The sequence below is a fragment of the Sphaerodactylus townsendi genome, linkage group LG05 (assembly GCF_021028975.2).
Source record: "Sphaerodactylus townsendi isolate TG3544 linkage group LG05, MPM_Stown_v2.3, whole genome shotgun sequence".
NCBI lineage: Eukaryota > Metazoa > Chordata > Lepidosauria > Squamata > Sphaerodactylidae > Sphaerodactylus > Sphaerodactylus townsendi.
Genome location: NC_059429.1, coordinates 57421139 through 57446718, shown reverse-complemented (window position 1 = coordinate 57446718; position 25580 = coordinate 57421139). Strand labels below are relative to the sequence as shown.

Below are 25580 nucleotides of genomic sequence, written 5' to 3'. Positions count from 1 at the left end.
AACTGGGTCTGAATTTGAATTGATGAAACTGAGTTGTAAGTCAGTGGAGTTCTTCCAAAACTGATGAAATATGTTCACAGTAGCTCAGTCATCAATGTTGCTACTGCACTGTGAACTAATTTCCAATCAAGAACTGTCTTTAAAGAAAGCACCACATAAAATATGTTGCAGTAGGCCAGTCTGAATGTAATCAGAATATTGATATTTCTGGCCAAATTTTCAATACAAATATATTTAAAATCACTGAAAGCTAATTTGAGATTAAATGGCAGGCCATGGAAGCTAGATATTTCAGGAACTACCCCCCTCAACGGCCGCTCTCCCCACAAAACAAAACCTGTTTAAACCTTGCAGTTTGTTTTTGTTTTGAAATTTTTATTGTGTGTTTTATTTATTTTTCTAATTTTTGTGTAGCAAGTCTTACTGGCTTCAGTAGTTCAGGATTAATATTGAATTGTATATGATTTTCAGGTTCTTCTGTTGTTGATTTTTAATGGTAGTTTCATTAAAGTTTCATTAAAGTTTTATATGAATACTGTATTGAAGTGAAAGGTTTGGATGAACTAATAATCTCTGAAACATTACCAGTAATAGTAAAGCTACTCATACTGTATATATGCATGTGCAAATTTACCTCAAAACTATGACTCATCCTATGGAAACCTGTAGAAAGCTGGCTGCTTTGTCAGGAGACTCCAAGCAGCCCCTACTGGTGAGGCTGCTTCCATACCCAGTGCTGGCTCAGGGCAGCCCCAACGAGGCTTTGGCACTAGCAGGCATGGAGGAAGCTGAGGCTGGGAACGGTCACCCATGCCCAGTTGGGCCAGCAGCAGTCAAGGCACTGAGACCTGGGGTGTGGTGGGGTGGGCCCAGGGGGCCTGTAGCCTATCCCATCTAGCCCAGAGGACAGCCAATGGGAGAGTGGCAGCCTTTACAGAGGAAAAGGTGGAAGACAGAGCAATCACTATGCCCCAGAAAAAGGCCAGATGGGGCTGGAGAGAGGAGGATTGTGGGCAGAGCTGAAAGGGGGTGGTAGACTGTTTTAAAAAGCCTCTTCTGGAGGTCAAGGAAGGGCATGGCTCTGGACTTGAAAAGAGCAACTGTTCTGAATTTGACAGGTGGACTAGAAGAGTCTCGATTCAGAGAACATCCAAAATCAGCAATGTGAGTGAACTGTTGTGCTCTTGGAAACAGCCTCTCCCTTCTTTTTGTTTTTTTGCATTGTTCATTTCTTTTCTTGTAATTTTTTGTTGATAAAGTAAACTTTATTTTTAAAAACCCTAACTCCTGTCTGTCAGCACTCAAAATATAAGTTCTTCTCATCTTATTTTCTTCTGACTAAATTATTTTCTAGTCAGATCTTAACTTTTTCTAGTACAATTCCTATCGACTGGCTTTTTTTTATTGGTTAGTGTACATTTTGGTGTTCTACTCATCACACATGGGAACTACACTTTCTGTCTAAGTCTTACATGACATTAATCTAAAAAGTTGCTTGGAAGTGATTCTGGGCCTAACTTCACAACCATTCTCCCTGGGTCTAGCTTAAGAACATAAGAACATAAGAAAGAGCCTGCTAAATCAGACCAGAGTCCATCTAGTCCAGCACTCTGCTACTTACAGTGGCCCACCAGATGCCTTAGGGAGCTCACATGCAGGATGTGAAATCAATGGCCTTCTGCTGCTTCTGCTCCCGAGCACCTGGTCTGCTAAGGCATTTGCAGTCTCAGATCAAGGAGGATCATGATTGTTAGTCATAGGTCGACTTCTCCTTCATAAATCTGTCCAAGCCCCTTTTAAAGCTATCCAGGTTAGTGGCCATCACCACCTGTGGCAGCATATTCCAAACACCAATCATGTGTTGCATGAAGAAATGTTTCCTTTTGTTAGTCCTAATTCTTCCCCCCAGCATTTCCAATGTATGCCTCCTGGTTCTAGTATTGTGAGAAAGAAAGAAAAAATTCTCTCTGTCGACATTTTCTACCCCATGCAGAATGATAGGCACAGAGCAAGCTCTGTCCTCAGAGCAAAAGCTCTGACCAGTTACAAAAATAACCATCCAAAAACTTCTTCAGTGTTCAGAGATTTATTGTTTATTTCAATTCTGCACAGAATGGGAACTCTCTCTCCCAAAGCAGGCAAGAGGAGGTTCCAAAGGGCTGGGTGTCAACGTAACATAATTTATACCTCCACAAAACATCCCACCCTGCCTTCTGAACATTGGTTCAGGTCCAGAAGACGTACAGACTTGGTCATCATCTCCCCACCTTCTATCCACCTTCTTATGGTCTTCCCCCAAATTAAAACCATCTTACATAAAGGTTGTCATGTCAACCAGTGGTTGCTATATCAATCAAGCCTTTGTCTGTGTCTTTTGTAACTTTCTGCCTTCCACCTTATCTCTGTGCTGCGAGGTTACAAATTCCAACATGCTCTTACCAAACTTTCTAAAAAGTACAGCCTGTGTTCCCTCTGTGGGCTTCTCCTCCATGCTTTTCTGACTAATACATTTTTCTTATAAAGTGTTTAATCTTTATAAGTCACTTCTAATATACTTTGTGTAATTAAATATATTTTGGCTTAAATACATTATAAGATAATGTCCCTATCAATAATTTTATAGACTTCAATCTTATCCCCCCTCAGACATCTCCTCTCCAAACTAAAGAGTCCCAAATGCTGCAGCCTCTCCTCATAGGGAAGGTGCTCCAGTCCCTCAATCATCCTCGTTGCCCTTCTCCGCACTTTTTCTATCTCTTCGATATCCTTTTGGAGATGTGGCGACCAGAACTGAACACAGTACTCCCAAGTGCGGTTGCACCACTGCTTTATATAAGGCATGACAATCTTTGCAGTTTTATTATCAATTCCTTTCCTAATTATCCCCAGCATAGAGTTTGCCTTTCTCACAGCTGCCATGCATTGAGTTGACATTCCCATGAAACTATAAACTAAGACGCCCAAATCCCTTTCCTGGTCTGTGACTGACAGCACTGAACTCTGTAGCATGTATGTGAAGTTTGGAATTTTTACATCTCTTTACTATGTGCATTACTTTACTATGTGCATCGTGCATCACTTTTCATGTGCATCACTTCAGAACCCTCCTGCTGCTACCTGCATTAGAGGTCGTCCTTGGGCAAAAAGTCAACATAAAATAAATAAGCTGGTGCTTGGGGATAGGGTGTGGAATTTGAGAGTTTATAAGGATTTTTAAATAATGATTGCTGGGAATAAAATGCAAAATACATTGAAGAAATATATAATGGGTAAGGTGACACAGAAAAATGCATGATTATGGTATGAACGAGTGGGAGTTCCCTGAAGATCAGGAGACTTGGTTATCATTCCACACCCTGTGTAGTTCATTTTAATCTAAAAGGGTCAAGGACCACCTCCAGAATCTGAATAATTCCATGGTTAATAACCTCAGTTGAGTATTCAGCCAGGTGAGTTACTCCCAGTGACAAACATCCCAGGGCATCTCTGCCACTTTTTGGAACTTGATTTTTTTCCCCAGGCCTCTGATGGCCATCTCAATGGAGTTTCATAGCTTAAAAGGGGTTTTCGGGGGACAGCTTGCCCATTAAAACTTGGGAGAAGTTTTAGCATCTTAGTGAATACTCATAATTAGGAGAGCACAATAAATCCTAGCCTGAGAAAATAATAAAAATCGTTAATTAACCTAGTGGAAAAAAGATGAAGTTTTCCATTACAGCTAACAGGTTTTTTTCCACCATGGGGAATGTGCATGATGGTTAAACATTAATTCTAACAGTCATAAGGATGTCTGCTTATTTTGTATTATGGCCTATGTGTAGAAAGATATCAGCAGTGAAGTGTTAGCTCTGCCCACTAAGGAATTATAAAAATGTGAAGGAAATGTAGAGTGATTATTAAGATTTGGCTGTAAAAGCAAAAGCAAATGTATAACCATGTCAACCACATCGCAGAATGCCCAGGTGTGGGATCTATAGCTGAGGAAGTAAGCAGACTGAATGCTATGAGACTTAATTTGGCAAACAGTAGGGAAATTACTTTGATTTTAGAACAAATTTGACATGTTGACTGTATACACATTAAAGCAAACATAACAGTGACTAGAAAGAACAGAGGGATCTTATTAGTATAACTCACAATTTGACTAAAATAATTGAGAGACCATCTTTTAAGAGGCACTTATTTAAATATATTTTATTGGGGCTTGCAGATAAGGTTGGATTCTACAGATCTGCTATGCAAGCAGAGCCCTGGTTCAGTGGCAGAAGGAACCTCCTCCTGATGTGAGACCCATCCACATTTAAGCTTACTGTGGAAGATGTTCAGCTGACACTAGAACTGTTAAGAGAAATTCTCATAGTTCTTTTAAATCCCATTTCTGCCTGAAATCCAACAGCTGGTTTCTTTCCCTCTTTTTAGGAACTAAAGAAGTTTCAAGTCAGTTCCATTTTGATGAAAGAAAAATTCGAAGAGAGGAAGGGCAGGAAGGGAGGTTCTGCAGAATTTCAGAATTCCAGTCTGTAGATGTTCAGAAGAAGCCCCACGAAGCAGAGTAGTAAGCTGCAGTACTGCAGTCAAAGTTCTGCTTCCCGATGGAAGTCTGTTTCAGGTAGTTGGCCCAAGTTTATTTTTATTTATTGCAACTTTTGAAAAGACACATAATACTAAATCCAGTGATGCAATCATAATATAAAAGAATAAAAATGAAAGACTTCTTCTGCACCAAATATGTCTAATCTTAAAGTTTACTTAATTATAACTAGATAAAACATTAAAATCTTAAATGCTAACCTTGAAAAGATTCACATCTTTCTCTAATATAGCTAAATCCTTAATCTTCTACTCCTCAAGACCACAAATCATCAGTTCATTTCCCCCCTGTTTTACACAAAAAGTCTACCAAGGGTTTCCTATTGTCAGTAAATTTAGGTAGATTATTTTCTCTGACCAAATAAGTCAGTTTTGCCATCTCTGCCAATTCCAATAGTTTCACTGATCAGTTTTTCACTGTAGGTATAGATGAGGTTTTCCACTTTTGCACATATAATATTCATGCTGCTAATATCATATTTAAAAACAAAGTTCCATTATTTTTTCAAGTTGCCCCTTCATTAATCCCAAGAGGTACAGCTCTGGTTTCATTTGTCTCTAAAATCTTCTGGATTAATGTATGAATCTGTGTCCATTTTTTTATAGCTTCCACTAAAGATGATAAAATGATCCCTCATGGTGTTCACATTTTCAACACTGTATTGAAACATGTTTGTGCATTTTGCCAATTTCTCTGATGATAGATGCCCATGATACATAATTTTATAGAAATTCTATTTGAGGCTAGAACTTAAATTTCAGAACTTTTAAGCACATATTCTCCCAATATTCCATTTGCATATTATACCAAAAATTCATAATCCATTTTGTCATAAATCTTTCACATTTCATATCTCAAAAAAAGTTTATACATCTTAGCTATAACTATTGTTTGGACATAAATCCTGCTCAAATATGGTCTTCATAAGCGAAACTGTAAACTCTTTTATCAGCTTTAAATCTTTTTAACAGTTGTGCATTAACAAAAGAAAACTCATGACAGTTCTTTCCTTTTGTTATTAGTCATTCTCTCAATTGTTATTAATCATGCTATCAATTTAATTTTATAATCCCTTTGTGAAAAACAACAATGTCACAATATGTTATCACATGTTTTTAAATATCATTTCTCATCTGTACAGTGCTTTTTTATAGTGCAAGCAACATAGGTGTTTTATATTTATTCCCTGTTCTCAGAATAGCACAGCTAAGATAATACTTATTAAAATCTTTTAAAATTTTGTCACACCATAAATAGGCATGCCATCCATATTTCAAACCATGTTCCTCTAGATCTGACAGTCTTCCATTTCTAAGCATAATCCATTCTTTCAATCAAGCCAAACAACAAGCTGCAAAATATAATTTCAGATCAGGGTAAATGTAAGCCAGTGGCTTAGGGGGAGAAAATGGCACCTGGGTTCCCCCCCCCGCCCCCGGTGTGCCCCCCCCGCCCACACTTACCTTTTTCTGTCGGCTGAAAACATCTTTCTGCTGGCTGAAAACAGACCAGGCTGGTGGGGTGAAGCCAGGCCTGGTGGGTCGGGGGCGATTTTCCGGGGGGCCCTCAACAGTGCGCGCCCAGTGCATGGCGCACCCCTCTGCCCCTTATAGCTGTGCCTCTGACAAAAGCCTCCTCTTTGCGTCTTGCAATATTGTGTCTTAAATGCAAGGTTTTTTTCCCTTAACAAAGGCCGTTTCCGCACGGCCCATAAACGACGGCCTGGGGGCGGTAAAAACGCCGCCCCCAGGCCGCCGTTCGCACAGGTGCCGCTGCTTCAACGCAGCAGCGGCGACCTGAATGCGCTTCCCTCCCCCCAGGGCGGCGTCAGGCCGCCCTAAACAACAACCCTTTAAAGGGTTGTTGTTGGGGAGGAAGCGTCTTCCCGGAGGCGCGGTGCGAACCACGCCACCGGGAAGACGCATGGCCGCCCTCCCTCCGTTCTACTCACAATGTCCCTCCTTCGTGCGCCTGCTGGTGGTCGGAGCCCCGCCCACACCTGTCCTCCAGCCTCCAGGGGAGTCGGAGGGCAGCGTCAAAGCCGGGGCTCCAACGGCCAGCAGGCGACGACGAGGACATCGTGAGTAGAACGGAGGAGGCCGAAGAGGCGGCTCCGTGCGGAGCCGCCTCTCCTGCGGCGGCCTCCGCTTGGCCTGCTCGCACGCTTGCGCCCCCACACCGCCAGTACTCTTGGCGGCGTGGGGGCGCAAGGAGGCCATGCGGAAACGGCCAAAGTTAGGTATATCCTTCTGCTAATGTTTAGAAAGAATGTCAGAGTCTAACAAAGAAGTTGTAGCCAGCCTAAGTCTGACTCATTCTTCCATCCTTCCAGGGTCTGTAAAATGAGTACTCTACTTTCTGAGGCTAAAGTGTAGATGAGTGGGGAAGGCAATGGCAAACCACCCCATAAACATAGTCTTTCTAGGAAATATTGTGATGTGCTGTCACCCCATGAGTCAGTAATGACCCAGTACTTGCACAGAGGACTACCTTTACCTAGATGTTCAAAGACAGACAATAACCTACAGCTCCACCCTATGGTGTAAACATTAACAACTGCAAGGACCAAAGTGACAAACGGGTGTATTTGTCTCTCTATAAATTGAAATCCCTTGTTTAAGCGGGGGGGGGGGGAGAGAGAGAGAGAGAGACAGTGGCTATATTTTAAAATAGTGTTTTTTTCTGAAACTTTCTCCCTGTAACAATGGAAACTGCACAATTATTGAGTCACTCATATGGCTCCCAACTGAAACTTTTGCTTTAGAATAATGATCACACTATATAGACCTTTTTTTCATCTTGAACTTCCAATCTGCAATAGTGGACTCCTTTCCAAACTGCAGTTTTCTCACTGTTGCCATTGGACCAAACTACATGTGGCAGTGGTAGACAAGTGTTTCCTTTCCTGTGTTCATCTCAATAAGGTATAAAGTACATGTTGAAGAAGAGTTCCTTAACAATAAAAAAATCAAGACTTTAGTAGCCAATAATTATTTACTGATAGACGAGCGTGAATCATACTAGTATACAGCTATAACTGATAGACAAAATTCCTGCCCATAAGTAATTGAGGAAAGAAGAGAACAGATGTGGGAGTAGCTGTTGCAATATTAGTGATTAAAAATTATTCAATACTAGCTCAAAGCAATATGAACATATTATAATTAGTTTGTCATTTGGACGGTTCATTTATTCTCCAGTGTTAAATCCTATTCATGAACTGTCAATTTGATACCAAAAGTCCTACAGAGTTACTTCCCTATAATTGTGTGTGGGATGAAAGAAGGCTATCAGGTTGACACAGTGACCTCAAAGAGTTTCCAAGGTGCAGCCTAACTACACATGTAGAGAGATAGAAGTGAATATGGCAAGCCCAGGAGATGGAGCAGAGATTATATGAGTTGCTGTGCAAAGCTCAGTTTTACCTACACCAACACAAAATATGTTATCATGAACCTTGAAAAACCATAATACGTATAAGGGGAATTAAGAAGATGCCTCTACTACTCACAGTTAGAAAGATCAGCAATTTGTACTATTCAGCTTCTGTCATGAACAGAGCCTTTGGTGCCATGAAGAACATGTTTTAGATCCCTGTTTTCGCTGATCCATCAACTTGCATGTTTACTATAGTGCACATATTTGAGCTGAATGGGGAATTGCACCTGGCAATGTCAAAGTGAAAATGGGAAGCAAGAGACAACAGACATTATGCCTATTTATCCAGTTGTATCAGAGCTGTTTAAATTTAGTAGAGATGAAACTAGTAGAGAAGAAACTACTAGTAGAGAAGAAACTAACTGGAACAGAAGAGGCAGTTGGGTAGGGAAGAGGAGTGGATTGTGTGTGGAGATAGCAGTTAGAAATGGGAAGGGAAAAAATCAAGGGGGCAAGTGGAGCCTTTGAACAAGGGTAACAAATGGGATGGAAGAAAAAGGGTTTTGCAGAGGTGCATGTCTCAAAGAAGAGCTAAAAAACAAAAGTGATGCAAGTTAGGTAGAAAGATCGCTTGGGACATTTTCAGTTTTGTCATACAAATCTTGGGTGGAGTGTGAATCAGGGGAAAGTAGGCATCAGAAGTGGAGAAAATTGTTAGATCTGATAGAGATCAGAAAACTTTAGTTGAGTTGTTCAGCCAGGCAGACAATGTAAGGAGACAACAAGGAGAAGAAAATGAGTTTACAAAGAATAAAAATCAATCACTGATTCTCAAGAGGCATTTAGTGATATGAGAGTATGAAGGTGGCAAATTAAAGGCGTGAACCAGGACTTAGAATGGGAAATTAGGAAAAATAGTGAGAATCTGTTAAAAGTTAAGGACAAAAATGAGTTGAAGGCAGAAACTGGTAAATCTATGCTCATAAGCAAAAATTTGGGAGGATAATAATTTATTACATTTGCATACTAGTATTCTCTGTTACGTCAGCAATCATAAAATTCCCTTAAAACTGGTTTCTAAAATGTATGAGTTTGTTTGCTGTAATGGAGAATAATATGAAATATGTTCACATAGGAAACTAGCACAGAATTTACAGTAATATGATATAGTCAGGAAGGAGTATGTCATAGCCAGCAATTTTTAATCAATTGCTCTCATATAACTTTGCTCTTGCTACCATCCCCTGTTTTATTCTCAGGGATGGGGATAATTTTTGCCCTTACCAGAAATAGGGTTCACTTTAATCTCTGCTTGCTCTGCTGTAGTTTGAAGCTATTCCTATTGGGTTGTTCATAACTGAAACTTCATAATCCTGAGAAGTGTTTGATGTCTCAAAAGGCTGTGACCAGAATGGAAACAAAAGTAAAGGCAGACTGTGCACTTACAGGGCCCAAAAGCAAACACACCCAGCAGGGAGTGCAAGACTTACTGCAGTATCAATCCCAAAACAACAGCAGCACCTTTGAAACCCCCAAACCTCTTTTTCAACTAATTTCAAACTTTTTTTAAAAAAAGGTCTTGCCCCAATTCTCCACACTCAAACTGCAATCTTGTTTACACTATCTCCTCTTTTCATGCAGGTTTGAACTGCTGGGGAGGGGACACATCTAAAACACTCGTATAATCAGAAGTCCAAATAATCTTGAGTTAAAGTGACGCAGAATGAAATGGCTATAGAGATGCGGCACACCCCAAGAAATTCAGATAACTCTGGTTCTGCTAATGGGGATTACATGCATTTGCAGATGCTTTTGTTCCACAGCATAAGACCATGTGTATAGTAGCAACTGAGTTGTGGTCTTCTGCTCCTTGTTAAAATAGTTATGCATATTTATGCTCTTGTATATTAATTGGACAGCACGTGCATTCTGGGATTCCATTTGTGCTGGGGAAATGGGACAATATTTTAATGGGGTTCTTTTGGTTATTTTTGATTCATGCCTTCTTCACTTCACTTTGCTTTTCCTTTCTTTGTCTTTATAGTGCTGAGGAGCTAGAGTTTTATATCTTTCTTATGCATCCTAAGAATTCCCAGGCCACACAAACATGAGAACAGGAGAAGCCACTCTTGGCAGAATTCTCCCTTCTTTGAAACACATAAATGACAGACCAGTTTTGCTCACATAATGTATTTGTTTGGGTAGTGATTAAAAAATGCATGTTTTTGGATCCCACAAACTGGAGACAGGACATGGATATGGAGACAACTATTCACATGGGTTTTTCCCCACAATGCATTATGTGACTGGTTTAAAATTGATGTCACTGGATAAAATTCTAATTATTATTTTTGCCTTCTTACAGGTCAATGCACAAACTGACACAACTGGAGAGGCTTGACCTAGGCAATAATGAATTTGCCGAACTGGTAAGAGCAGTGTATTTTAAAGGACATTTTAAAATTGTTTGCATAGACTGACCCTTCATTACAGAAATGCCCTAGTTTAATTAACATCCTGCTCACTGTAGAGCCATGTAAACACACACAGCCAACACTGCATACCAATGCATTCAGGATCAAGAATAATTGCACTGTTTTGCTTTCCATACATGGAAAAACTGTACATGATAACAGTTTGCATGAACAGTGAGCAAATCATGTCTGACCTGATGGATCTGTTTTTGCAGGCCAGTGTTTTATACATGTCTATGCATGGATAGGAATAATATATGCTTAGACAGAGATAATGGTGAAGGAGGACAAGTAGTCCCTCTTTATGGTATTGTGGATTAAACGGTTTAATCTGAAGGGAGACTTAAATATAGGCCCCTGATTTAGATGGAAGTAACACATAAGTTTACAGAAATAAAATTTTATAAATTACTTACTCTTCATGTTCAGTTGATCAAAGTTGCTGACATCTTTAGCTAGATCTGTAGTTGCTGTTCTGGGTTTCTGGTGCCCTTGCCTCTGTCCTACAGAATATAATATTGTCCATTCTTTAGTGGTGAATTCTTGGGAAAAGGCTGTTTCATCTAACCATTTGTATTCTGAAATGAGATTTCTCACACATAGATTATGAAATAGTCATTTATTTCTTAAATAAAGTTTATTAAAGAGAAAAGCAGTCACATAGAACTTTTTTGTTCTGTTATGAAAGGTGAACAATCTACAATAATTAGAAAATATTTTTGGTTTGTTTAAATATTACATTTATAAAAGCTATTTTTTTCCAGCCTGAAGTTCTAGAACAAGTTCAAAATCTAAAGGAATTGTGGATGGACAATAATTCCCTTCAAACACTGCCTGGGGTAGGAATATTTTTATTATGCAATTATTTGGTAAAATATGATAATTACAGAAACAAATATCAATAGATTAATGGAGGTGCAAAGTATTTATTTTCATGTATTAATATATTGAAGTACAGTTTTTTGTAAAGCTACTGATATGTCAGAAATAGTAATTGATCAATAGTAAGCCTATTGACTTATAGTAATTCAACTGATACTATAATACAAGAAACACTTCTTTGGGTGTTTATATACATATCAAGGTGCAGCCCACCCATTTAGAGTTCTTATGGAGATGACAGCCCACTCAGCCGGTTGAATATGTACTCAGTGGCATAGCGGTTAAGAGCAAGGGCACTCTAATCTGGAGAACCGGGTTTGATTCCCCACTCTACTACTTGAGCTGTGGAGGCTTATCTGGGAAACTAGATTAGCTTGTGCACTCCAACACACACCAGCTGGGTAACCTTGGGCTAGTCTAGGGGTAGGGAACCTTTAACACTCAAAGAGCCATTTGGACCCGTTTTCCACGGGAAAAGAAAATACTTGGAGTCGCAAATAATTTTTGACATTTAAAATTAAGATAACACTGTATATAGTGGGGGTTTTTACCTTTTACTCCACTCATTCTGAGAAGCGCATGGATGCACCCGCCCTGCTGCCTGCAGGGCGGGCAAGGATGGGGCCAGCAGCTCGGCCTTGTCGGCCGCCGGGAAAGCGCCCGCCCCGCTCGAACAAGGCGGGCAAGAGGGGAAACCCACGGCGCTGCCCAGCCGGCCGCGGGCAATTTGTGCGCCCGCCCTGCTACCTGCAGGGCAGGCAAGGATGAAGCCAGCGGCTCAGCCTTGCCAGCAGCCGGGAAAGTGCCCGCCCCGCCCCAACGGGGCGGGCAAGAGGGGAAGCCTGCGGCCCAGCCAGCCGTGGGCAATTGGTGCACCCGCCCTGCTGCCTGCCGGGCGGGCAAGGATGAAGCCGGCGGCTCGGCTCGTGGAGCTGCAGTGCAAGGGCAGAAGAGCCGCATGCGGCTCTCGAGCCGCAGGTTTCCTACCCCTGGGCTAGTCACAGTTCTTCTGAGCTCTCACATTCCTACCCATCTCACCGGTGTTTGTTGTGTGTGGGGGGGGGGGAGGGAAATGAGATTGTAAGCCCCTTTGAGTCTCCTTACAGGAGAGAAATGGGGGATATAAATCCAAACTCTTCTTCTTCTCTATTCATATGGCAACACACAATCATCCTGACTTAGGGTTCTGGGGAATTATATATGCAGTGGGTGCAGCTTCATAGTCCCCATCCAAGGGGCTGGGCACCTAGGCTGTGGCACTGGACTCCTCCAAAGAGACTTCCTGGTGTCTTGGGGAGGCTTAAAATGCTAGAGAGTCTCCCCAATGTCAGGAAGCCCCTGTTGGGCTGAATAGACTTTTTGGTGGCTTAAGTCAACCATCCTGGCCACCAGTGCAACAGGGCAAATAGCTGGAAGGGAGCCGACTCCGCCAGCCACACTCCTAGACTGCCTCCACTGCACCAGCAGTGTGTGTGTGTGTGTGGGGGGGGGGGGTTACAGCGTTGCTGACCATTGTCCCATGCCGTGTCCCACTGCTGGGAAGGGTGGTGGCGGCCACACACCAGCAAATTATCCCTCCACGAGGGCAAGTTCCCCAGGAAGGCAAATCCGCTGGAGTAGTTGTACACTGCTTCCACTGGCGGATTCACCCCTCCCCCTCTTCTGGATCGGGCCATCGGCCTCCAGATCCTGCACTTGCAAGTTCTCTCTGTGTGTATGACAGTTCTGTAACTCTGGCTGAGTGATGACAAAGGAAGTAATGATGGAAGCTGATGGTGAAGAAAATAGAGCTAATTTTAAAATCTATCTTAATAATATGTTTTGACTCATTCATTTTTCACTTACTGAAGTTTCACTTACTTAAGACAATTGTAGTAGCTGATCAGTCTGGTGGTTCAGCTAATACGGAACGCTGAAATTTTATATATTTTAATGATGTTAATTATCTTAATTTTATTGTTATTGTTATATTGTTCTGTAATATTTTTTGTTCACCGCCCAGAGCCCTTAGGGGATGGGGCGGTTCATAAATGCAATAATAAAAATCCTCAAAGAGGTTGCTTTGTAAAATATGCATAAGAAATGCCTCCTTTCAATCAGAATGTATTACATGATAAAACATTAAAACTATATCTATAACTGTGCTTTGTTGTCATTCAGTAACTGCAAATAATAGCACCTCTTGAAAAAGTCAATTGCATTATAACATAAGAAAAACAAGGTGTTGTCTGATAGGAGATATGCTTGCTCCTGTAACAGCTGTCACTGACTCACGGTCTACCTCTTAAACCTTTGTTTTTATTTTTGTAATCTTAATTTCAACTGTCAACCTAATATGGTTGGCATATCACAGTAATTTCATGAGGAATTTATTGTACAAATTTTGTTTCCAGTGCAGAGGGTTATTCTTATTTGAACAAGTGTGTCTCCATAAATGACAGCAGTGTGTACATAATAGCATCATTATTGTCAACAGTACTTTTATTGGGCTTGATAGCACAGAAATGTGTGTTTTCAGTATATAAGTGTATGTTTTCTGCTACAAAGATCTGAGTCACAAAATCTACCATTATTGAGATCATCACTTTAGCTTTACATGGTAGCATTTTATTACAGTTGGCAATATGATCCAATGATTAGACAGTGGGTATTTCATTTTATTTACACACATCCAAAATAAGTCCTAGATTCTATTCCCCATTCCACATGAATAATTGATAAGCAGTGTCAAAGATAGAAATGCTGACTATTCTTGCAGTTTCAGTCCAGTAATGGGAGCTGGAGAATCAGGGAGAAACTGAGTTAAAAGTCTTTGTGTCTGTTGTTACATACATCTTCCAGTCAAACAGAAGTTCCTTTTCTGCATGGTGTACCCTTTGGCAAAACTGTTCAAATGCAGTGTTAAAAAGTTCTTGATGATTTATTTTGATTATTTATGTAAGATATAACTTTATCAAAATAAATAAAAATGTAGGAAATTATTTCATATCCAAGGCACAATGTTGCTAAGGAAGGTGAACTTTGTCATAGACGGAGCAGAGGAGGTAGGGAATATAGGAAGTGTACATAAGCTACCGGTGGCTTGGTACAATGCCTAGATGTGTGCCAATGTAGAATACAGGGTTATTTGAAAATCCTATTGTACAAAGGTAGTGCACTCATGTATGGAATGGTCACGTTACTAATGTTTAAGGAGTCCAGTGGAGATTGTTTCAGTGTTCATAGATAGTGTGCAGAAAGGCAGTTTTAATGTTCAATTTTTGAGTGCCCTTTCCAATTTTCATTCAGCCAGACTGCTGTTGCTTCCATAAACTAACATATAAAGTATATTAATATTGACCAAGTGTGTTATGTCCTGTTCCACATAAGGACCTAAGTAAAACTGTAATTTCACCATTTCCTCCTGCCCCCATCCATGTGCTCCACCCCCTACCCCCTTTGTTGCTGCCTAGTCTCGACTAAATGATGAATGAGAGACGTAGAGCATATGAGGGGAGGGCAGGAGGAACTGGTGGATGAAGTTACAATTTTATTTAGGTCTTTATGTGGAACAGGGTATTGTCCATCTATTATGGCATAGTGTTTGGTATTAGAAATTGTTGTAAAATACAAATCTAATCAATTAACCCTGTTCTTGTGTAATGTTATCAAGCCTGTAGGAAAGTTAAAACAGCTGGTGTATTTGGATGTGTCAAAAAATAGGATAGAAAGTATTGATATGGACATATCAGGATGTGAATCCCTTGAAGACCTACTGTTGTCATCCAACATGCTACAACAACTGCCAGATTCTATAGGTAAAATCAAACAAACTATTCTTGTCTAAACACATGGGTATGTTTGAGAACTTGTTGCAATGCATAGATGTTTTGGTTAATTTGTTGTTTTCTATTCAAGTGTCCGTTTCATCTGGTTGGGATAAAGGCCCACATCATCACCACCATTCATGGTCCTGTAGGAAACATTTATTTCTAGAAAGACATACTGTTATAAGAAACTTCAAAAACCTAAATCTAAAATTTTGAAGACTTGCTTTATCAGATAGAAGAATGCTTCTAATCAAATTGTGATATCACATTTTTATACCTGTGTCTGATATACAAGTATTTTTAATGTCAGAATGACTCGATTGGTGCATTTTCCATCTATGTATGTGAATACATGTAGAATTTAGTTTCTTTCTCTGAAGAAACATGCTGGAATGGCTATCCCCACATATTCCCATTGTTTTGCAGGGCTCTTGAAAAGACTTTCAACTCTAAAAGTAGATGACAATCAACTTACAATTCTGCCCAATGCCATTGGAAAGTAAGTGGAAAATATTCATAGAAACATGCTGCAACAAGATACCTGTAAATATAATTGATACTGGGTTGAGCTTGCACTTAAATCTCTCCAAAGTGAATTAATTGTTTTAGTTGTGGTTTTAGTTGTAGTTTTGCTGTACACCACCCAGAGCCCTTTGGGGGTGGGCGGTTTATCAAATTGTAATAATAATAATAATAATAATAATAATAATAATAATAATAATGAGATTTTTAAATGCTGATTTAACCTGGATTGTATGTAGAGAGAGGCTGACTTCTTGCAAGAATGGAAATTCTAGTCAGAAGCCAAGAGGTCCCACTAGTGATGTAGGTATAGATTTTTTATGGGAGGGGGGTTTGGGGGTGGGGCCACTCCTCCCAAAGCCCCACCCCCAGCCTCAGTGCTTATAAAAGCAGGTCTCTAAGGCCAGGGATGGCAGACTCCCCTGTCCTGCCCCGCCCCCCCCCCCCACCGGCTGGGCTCCCAGCAACAGTCCCTTCTGCCCTCCCCTCCTGGCAGAGGCATAGCTAGGGGGAATGGAGCCTGGTGCACAATTTGAGTTTTGTGCCCCTCCCCCATGGGCAGCTGCTGTGATGTTGGAATCCACCCCCAAACAGCATCACTTTCAATGGTGTTTAAACTAGGGAGGCCATATTCTCCTTTTAAACCCACCTTAAAGCTAGAATCTGGTATCCCCAGTTAAAACAACATTGAAAGTGATGCTGTTTTGGGGTGGATTCTCCTCCACCCTGAAACAGCATCACTTGTTTAAACTGGGCCCTCACCTTCTCCCTTTAAGACCATGCTGAAGGGGGGGAATTTAAAAGGAGAATCTGTTGAAATTTGGGGGTGCCTGCTGTCAGGGGTGCAATTGTTAAGCTAGCAGCACCAAACTTTCAGAGTATCTTTAGGAGACTCTTTTAAAGATACCACCCAGGTTTGGTGAAGTTTGATTCAGGGGGTACAAAGGGGTTTCCTCCATCCCTCATTGTTTCCAGTGGGAGCTAATAGAAGATGGGGCTACACCTTTAAGGGTCCATAACTTTGGACCCCCTGAACCAAACCTCACCAAACCTGGGTGGTATCATCAGGAGAGTCTCCCTACAAATCTCTAAAATTGTGGTGCTGGTTGCCTAAAAACTGAGCCCCCTGCAGGCCAAAAACTGAAAAAACATTTAAAAATACAAAAAACCCACAAACAGGGGGGTGGGCAGAGCTTCGGGCATGTAATGGGGAGGTTGAACCCAAGAACCCCCCCTTACCTATGTCTTTGGGTCCCACCAAGAGAGGGCATCATATTGGTTAAATAGTGGGGGGGGGGAGAATGAAGGTTGGCCCTGACCCCAAGATCTGTATCGTCCTGCCCTGCTTTCACGCCACACAGATTCTTGACATGTGCCGCTGTGGTCCTGCCCCAGCTGTGCCAGCCAGCCTACCCATCCTGACAACCTCCTCTTTGCTCGCTCCTGGCCCTGCACTGCAAGTGCAGCCCTCAGGTAAGCCCAGGGCCATCAAGACTGGGAATTTTGTTAGAAACCAGATGTGTCAAAAGAGCATCTATTATTCTTTCAGATTTAAGAGTCAAACTAGACAAAATCTGTGAAAAGATCTTGTGTGCTTTTTAAATTGCTAAATACTAACCATGGGACCCTTGATTTAGCTTAAAAATCCTGATTTAGATTAGCCCTTCCTTGCAGTGCCATTTTCCATATTTCAAATTATTCCTCAGACCTGTTATTTGCACTAATCCTTATGTTTCACTAATGACCCAGTGCTTTCACCTTGACCTTTTCAAATACATTGAACTTTGTACTTGTTGGCTTTCATGGACTTTCAGATGACCAAGTGTAATTTTTAAAAATAGTATTAAATAATTAATGAATAATTAATTATTAAAATTAAGAATGATAAAATACTTGAAATATCATTTCATTGGCATTCAGTATCACATCAGAGTAAGGGCTACTGAAATCAGATTTTTGGTGGCGTTTTCATTATTATTCATTTTAGGTGCTGGTGGTGGCTGCAAGGAAATTACAATAAATAATTGAATCTCTAGTCTGGTTGTATAGGTGTTGGAAGACAAGTGTGACAAGATATCTCCGTAAGGTAGTTTGCTAAAGCACACTCACCTAGAGTCTGCATCTGCTTCTGTCAGACCAAACTTAAAGTGGATCTGGGCCAATTTGTCTGAATATTTCCTGTAGAAATTTTTGCAATCACTTTTTCTAGTTTGAATGGCAGCTTGGCAGCTGCAAGCATATATTAAAATCCTAACAAAGCTTTCAGCTTTTCTTTTTCCAGCCCACTTCATTAATCACTGTGTGGCTGTTAAAGTCTTCCAGACACATTTAAAGTCCTCAAGACTAGTATGGTCTCATAGTTAGCTACTGAAAAAAGTATGGGAAGCCAGATGGGTTGTGGGTTGTAGACAGGCTGCTGGTTAAAGCCTGAAGAATTTTTAAAGGTACAAAACAAGAAAAATTATTAAAAGCTTTAGCAAGCACTCATTATTTTCATTGCTGCCACTGAGCTTCTAGTAGAAAGATTGGAATGTTGATCATACATAGAATGTATTATGCTCTTTCATATCTAGTGAGCACATGTGTGTCTCCCTTCTAAACATGTAAACTATGTCCAGGTCATCCCAATCTCTAAAATTAGGCCTCTGGATGTTCACCCACTCATAGTGATGATGGAAACAGAAAAAGATGACTCAGCCTCTCCTACCTCACAAGGTTGATGTAAAGACAATATTAAGGAGGGGGAGTGAATTTATATGCTGTTCTGAATTTCTTGGAGGAAGGTGCCATAGGTTGAGTCGCCCAAGTTGCAGCCTTCTCTGTGCTTGGCTGTTTCCTAGTGGGGGGAAGCAAGGTAATCAACCCTGTTGACTCAAAGTTTATGTTGAGACCCCACACACTTTCCCCTGGGCTCAGACAGAGGGGAGAGGGCATATAAAGACCCCTACTCTTCCTCTTTGCCACTTCAGTCTGTTCCTTGCTTCCACCTCCTCTTCAATAGGGCTGCACATCTTGCAAACACCCCATAACTGCCCTCTCCCTCTCACAAGGATGGCCACCAATGAGAGCATAAAACCAGCAGATATCCTAGTGGAGGCAGCACCTGCCAGTTCCCATCTTGTGGATTATAGCTGCTGTTACTTAGCCTATATGATGACATAAGATCCTCCCTTGTTTATTTGTCTTTCTCACTGAGATTCAAGCCAGCTTACACAATGTAAATCAATGCAATCAATAGGATGCTGCATCTAATAGACAGTGTGACATGACTAGAATTGCAGACATTTGAACAAAACTGTTGTCTGGACAATGCATAAATATTAAACATTGAATATTAAACAGTGTACAACATGATAGTACCTAAGTGGAAGCACAATACATTTTTCTGGAGCTATCTATTATAGTGTAGTTCTGTTTCCTTTATAAAAATGTCCTCCTGAACAGTTCTGTTTTACATACCAGTAGTTTGCAAAAAATAGAATGTTAGATGATTAAGAACAATGATTGATAAAATCGTGAAGTAGACTAACCAATATCCTTAACATTTCAGTTTATCTTTATTAGAAGAATTTGACTGCAGCTGTAATGAACTGGAGTCCCTACCTCCCACTATTGGCTACCTGCACAGTCTGAGGACATTAGCTGTGGATGAGAATTTCTTGTCTGAAGTGCCCAGAGAAGTAAGGATTAATTATGGAATACCACTTACATAAAAAAAATTCCTTGTCTTCATCCAAATTAAAATTTTACTGAAGTCACTACTGGATAACAAAACTAAGATTTAGAGGGGTACATTTTGGTTTAGTTGTGAGTATGTCTCTCTCCTTCCCTCTCTCCCTCAATTTTCTTGCCTGGAAGTAGCTTTTTCAAAGTTCTGCCTTAAACAGGAACAATGGAAAATGTCCATCCATGGAAAACCCATCTCCCTACTTTATTTTATCTTTATTCTTCTGCAGCTCCATCTGATTCCTGGAAAGGTCATTCTTAGGGTTACAGGACCACAGGGAGGAACAAACACATAGCTGGGGGGAGGGCTTGAGTGAGGAGGAAAGGTTGGTAAAATCACTCCTCTTCTTCAAAAGTATCTCCACCTAGGAAAGGGGTCAATTTAATTCCCTCATGTCCTCCTCACTTCAGCTCACCAACCCTGAGCTGTCTTCTGAGGAGATCAAGTTTTGGTTTTTGGACATCTTCAACTATAGTAAATACTGGGAGTAAAAAACCCACTACCCTTATCCCAGAATCTATTTTGTTATAGGTTATCCCAAGTAGATTAAATGGCTAGATCTTGCCCAAACTGGGGTGCCACTTGTTTTCCAGGAAATTCTACATAGCCTGATCGCTCTCTGTGCATGATAACTTTTATTCCCAATATCACTTGATTTTTTTGGCCCAATGTGCTTAATAAATATGGTGCTTGAAGACTATGTCACCACTTTGCACATGTATTCACTGGGTATTTCACACTCATGCAATTTGTCAGTTGGGAGAGGGGGCAGGCTCAAAACACACGTATCTCTCTCCTTTTTGTGACTATATTTCATGCAAGTGGATGCAATTACTGATCACATGTAGTTTGACTCTAAGATCTCTTTCAGTTTTTGTCTTAAGCCACTAACAGATTACAGAGACTCTAAACCATATGGGAGGGGGACCACAAGAATATTTTGCCTTGGAAAACATAGGTAAAGGAAGCGAGTTACCTGCTGGTTTCCTCCTACCACCATAACCATGCATGGCAGAGTCTATGAATAGTCAGAAAGAACAGATGCTGCAGCACTTCCCATCTTCATTTGTAAATTCTCTGCCTTCACAGAAACGTCCACAGGGCAAGCATTATTTCAGAGTACTTTCTCCCACCCTTCCTGTTCCCAGCTCAAAGTTAGGAATCAAATGTCCAGATATAGGACTGTACAGAGACCAGGACAAAGGGGGAAAATAGTTTCATTCAAGTGCATTTAATCTAGCTCAGGGAACGCTTGATTCGAGGCCCCTTGTATCAGTATGCTTTTGAAGTAATGAGCACTTGAAGGAAGTTGTTTCTCTAGAACATTCTGTGGTATTTGCCATGCACATTTATAATACCAAATGTGTTATGTTGCATTTGAATCCCTTCAAAAATCCCAATAACATTGACAATCTAGTGACCTATTCTAAAACATTCAGACTGTGCTCTATTTTACGTTGAAATCATGAACTGTACTACTACTGTGGGCTGTATTACTTTAGACTTCATATGGAAGCTCACAGATCAATTGATATATATATTTTAACCCATCCTTTCCAACCAGGTGGAGCTCAGGCTTACAACAATTTCATCACAATCTAAAATTGCATGATGAACAATTAAAAACCTCAATACCACTGAACTCTAATGGTGCCCTAGAACATATCTCCCTAGAGTTCAGTGGTAATGGGAGATGAATCTGAAGAGAAAGAAAAGAGAAGGGACACAACTGAAAACTCAAAATAAAAAACTAAAAGGGGAGTAAGAAACAAATAAATTCAAATACTAAAAAACAGGAAGGGAAAAAAGGGAAGCAGGGAAACCATGTCTGAATTCTTCATCATACAAAATATTCTTCCATATAGTAAACTATTAATCTATATAGTAAACTATCAGTGCAATCTATGTCTAATTACTATAGTCTAAACCCATACAATTCAGTGGTCTCTGACAGGAGTAACTTTGCATAGGATTGCAGTTTACTTGACATGCAAGATTATTCTTATGTAGTGTTCTCCATAGTGTGCAGTTTTCTGTGTGCAGGGAGCTTTTTTGTTTTGTATAGAGAAGTTATATAGAGAGAAGTATTTAATCAAGCAAGATCATAGTTGCAGTCTGACCTACAAATTGATAATTAGTATAGTTTAGTGATTACAGAATCAATTAGATTGGGAAGATCCAGGTTTAAACCACTATTCAGTTATGAAATACACTGAGTGGCCTTAGGCCTTAGGCCTGTAACACTTTCTATGCCCATAAGGGATTAAATGGAAGAGTGAAGAGCCAAGTACACTACTGTGAGCTCCTTAAACAAAAGGAGGAATAAAAATTCAACAGAAGACTTCCATCTCAGTGAGTATCTTGTGTCTAGCACTGTGATAATAAAGAATTGTACACTGGAAATGGGATGAATTCTAAAAAGAAAAGCTGCTTGGAGTTTCTAAAATATAGCATCCAGTTCTATCATCAACCTGATTACAAAATAAATATTAAATCACAATTTGCAAACCAGTTAATGAAATTAACTGGAATAAATAGATTTTTTTACTCTGGCATAAAGTACGTACTAGACTCAAGATTCTTGGTGTTTGTATAGCACCATGAACTGCACTATGTAGATTTTATATGAACTATATGCCCAGAACTAGTATCCTCATAATTTCTGTTGTTCTAGCAGAGCTCCATAGTAGTACTTTTCCGAGCCATATGCGACACAAACCATTTAATCCATTACATTCTCATGGCACATGGCTGGGACTTTATAGGGTCATCATCCATAAATTATTTTCATGCTTCAAGGAAGAGTATGAGTATAGCATGTGAAGGATAGTCTATTAACTAAAATGTGGCTAAGTGTAATAAGGGAGAAGGAAGTTTAAAGGGCAGTTAGATGTGTTACTTTATGAACTGAGTTTGTTTTTTGTCTGAAATGTTTTTATTTGAGCCATATGGTGAATTTTATCATCCTTTATAGGTGTGGATATGGTGTTAAATTTTGTTATTCTAAGTCCCATTTGGCATTTTTTTGTGTGCACACTATAAATATTTAAAATTAATAAATACCAGTCATTAATTTTATTATGCTTAACTAAGACATCCATTTTGATTGGAAAGCAGTTTCTTTTCGTGGGGGACTCAGATTAGAAGAAGGGAGGTACTACTTTGGTCAGTTTATTACTGATACTGATACTATATCAGCTTACTTTTTTCTCTGTGAAAAGGCAAGTATTGTAATAGCTTTCTTTGATATCCACAGATTGGAAGTTGTAAGAATGTAACAGTTATGTCTCTGCGTTCTAACAAGCTGGAATTTCTCCCAGATGAGATTGGTCAAATGCAGAAACTCAGAGTCTTAAATCTGAGTGACAACAGGTATTGGTTTTATCATCTTAAATTTCATGATATATTGATGATGTTTTGGACTGACCGTCAACTCCACAAACATAATCCATAGAACACCTTAATAAGACTGACATAAGACTGACATAGTTAAATGACATAACTATATTTGAGCTTTCAAATTCTATAGAACTCTTCTGCAGGTTTAAAGAAACGAAAGATTCTGGGAGATTATGGAGATTCCTGTTACAGTCTGCTTCTGCATTGTGTTTAGATGTTAGATGCAAAGCTTATGCTGGTAATCAGTGACTTCCAACTTTTTCATGATCAAAAAATCATAAAACAGTTATATATTTCAGAACACCAAATGTCCCTTACGCCTTTCTGCCTAGTCTGTAGAACAGTTCTTTGGTTGTGTGGGATACAAACATCTGTCCTCACAGAAGCATTTCTATTTTTAGAAGCGTTACACTTTCAATTGCTCAAGCCTTTCCCCAGAGAGTATGCATTATTTAAGTTATTTATGCAAAATATTTTATCCTATTTTTCTTTGGCAAAAATGGACTCAAAGCAGCTTACAAACCTATGAGTATGAATAGTGAATAAACAAGAGGTCTGTCTGTCTGTTGATGACTCTGACCACTGCCTGGTTGTTGCACCAGAACAGCATCTGCTTATCCTAAAGTAGGTCCTGCCAAATGTACATTGCCACTACTATTGGGAACAATTCCAGGAATGTGAGACCCCTGAGAATGACCACAGCCTCTCATTGCGAGGGCCAATGCTAGGCACACCAGCGGTTATTGAAAAACACCCTAAAGCCGAGGCTGCCAGGTGCAACAGAGTGTACCTGAAGGGCAGGAGAGGGGTCTGCACAGGGAGAACCCCACTGAAGTGCCATAGGAACTCTAGCCAAATTTCAAGGTCCAGATGCATGCCCCTTGAAATGGTGAAGGGTAAAGGCTGCAGATGTGGCCCTAGTGATCTCTGGTAAAAGTCACCGCCTGGGGAAACCACCCTGCGTGAAAAATTGAGGTGGCCAAGGGCCATTTGGATCTCCTTAAGTGTCCACTTTTTCAATATCAGAAGGTTCTGAATTAAGACCTCCAGGATTCTCTCAGCCAGGAGACTCAAGGTACCCTGCCCTGTGTCCAGGGACACACCTAAGTTCATGGTGGGCCATGGACGTAGGTAAGGGGGGGTTATCGGGTTTGAACCCCCCATTCATATCTGAAGCTCCGCCCACCCGTTTGTGGGTTTTAAAAACATTTTTGTGCTTTTTTGGTTTTTGGCCTGCAGGGGGCGCATTGTTTGGGCAAGCAGCACCAAACTTTCTGGGATTGTTTGGGGGACACTCCTGATGATACTACCTGGGTTTGGTGAGGTTTGGTTCAGGGGGCCCAAAGTTATGGACTCCCAAAGGGGGTGCCCCCATCCCCCATTGTTTCCAATGGGAGCTAATAGAAGATGGGAGCTACACCTTTGAGGGTCCATAACATTGGACCCCCTGAACCAAACTTCACCAAACCTGGGATGTATTATCAGGAGAGTCTCTTATTGATACCACCCAGGTTTTGTGAAGTTTGGTCCAGGGGGTCCAAAGCTATGGACTACCAAAAGGGGTGCCCCCATCCCCTATTGTTTCCAATGGGAGCTAATAGGAGATGGGGGCTACACCTTTGAGGGTCCATAAGTTTGGACCCCCTGAACCAAACTTCACCAAACCTGGGTCGTATCATTAGGAGAGACTCCTAAAGATACCCTGAAAGTTTGGTGCTTCTAGCTTAACAATTGCCCCCCTGACAGCAGGCAAGCCCCAAATTTCCCAAGATTCTCCTTTTAAATCCACCCCCTTCGGCATGGATTTAAAGGGAGAATCTGAGGTCCTCAGTTTAGAAGAAGAAGAGTTTGGATTTATATCCCCCCTTTCTCTCCTGTAGGAGACTCAAAGGGGCTTACAATCTCCTTGCCCTTGCTCCCTCACAACAAACACCCTGTGAGGTGGGTGGGGCTGAGAGAGCTCCGAAAAGATGTGACTAGCCCCAGGTCACCCAGCTGGCATGTGTGGGAGTGCACAGGCTAATCTGAATTCCCCAGATACGCCTCCACAGCTCAAGTGGCAGAGCAGGGAATCAAACCCGGTTCCTCCAGATTAGAATGCACCTGCTCTATGCACTATGCACTATGCCACATTGAAAGTGATTCTGTTTCAGGGTGGGGGTTAATCCACCCCAAAACAGCATCACGTTCAATGTTGTTTAACTAGGGACCCCAGCTTCTCCCTTTAAGGTGGATTTAAAAGGAGAATTTGGGCGCTCTAGTTTAAACACCATTGAAAGTGATGCTGTTTGGGGGTGGGTTCCAGCATCACAGCGGCTGCCCGGGGGTAGGGGGCGCAGAACTCAGATTTTGCACCGGGCTCCATTTTCCGTCTATGCCTCTGCCCAGAGGGGAGGGGCAGGGGAGGGCAGGGCAGGGCAGGGCAGGGCAGGGGAGTCTGCCATCCCCGGCCTCGGAGAGCTGCTTTTATAAGTGCTAGGCCAGGGGCGGGGCTTGGGGAGGCGTGGCCATGCCCTAGGGGTGGGTGGGTTGTGTGCCCCCCCGGACCCCTCCCATAAAAAATCTATACCTATGTCCCTGTGGTGGGCCTTTTGGTCTTTTCCTCCACTAACAGGACTACCACTTCGTGTACTAGAGCTTGAAAGGCAGCAAGGTAAACAACACAGGCTGATGTGCCCACTGGCGACGCTAGGCCTCTCCTTAGTAAATTCTGGTCCCACTCACGAGGCCGGGCACATGCTGGATTTGGTCTTCGGGTCGGGGATAAACTTGGTCGTATCCTCTATTGATAGAGTGCC

The 25580-nt window shown here is 41.1% G+C and overlaps 1 protein-coding gene across 10 annotated transcripts in view; it reads left to right on the top strand.

The window, feature by feature from the left end:
• The window catches only part of LRRC7 (leucine rich repeat containing 7), a 268314-nt gene that overhangs the window by 150760 nt on the left and 91974 nt on the right, over positions 1–25580 (top strand). For all 10 annotated transcript variants that reach the window (XR_007244582.1, XM_048497223.1, XM_048497228.1 and 7 more), the window contains 6 exons: positions 10335–10398; positions 11208–11282; positions 14978–15122; positions 15561–15633; positions 19207–19336; positions 22640–22755. Coding sequence is in view for 9 of the 10 variants with exons in the window: in XM_048497223.1 (XP_048353180.1) it covers positions 10335–10398; positions 11208–11282; positions 14978–15122; positions 15561–15633; positions 19207–19336; positions 22640–22755 (603 nt within the window). In the remaining variant the exon portion in view is untranslated. The remainder of the gene's footprint in view (positions 1–10334; positions 10399–11207; positions 11283–14977; positions 15123–15560; positions 15634–19206; positions 19337–22639; positions 22756–25580) is intronic.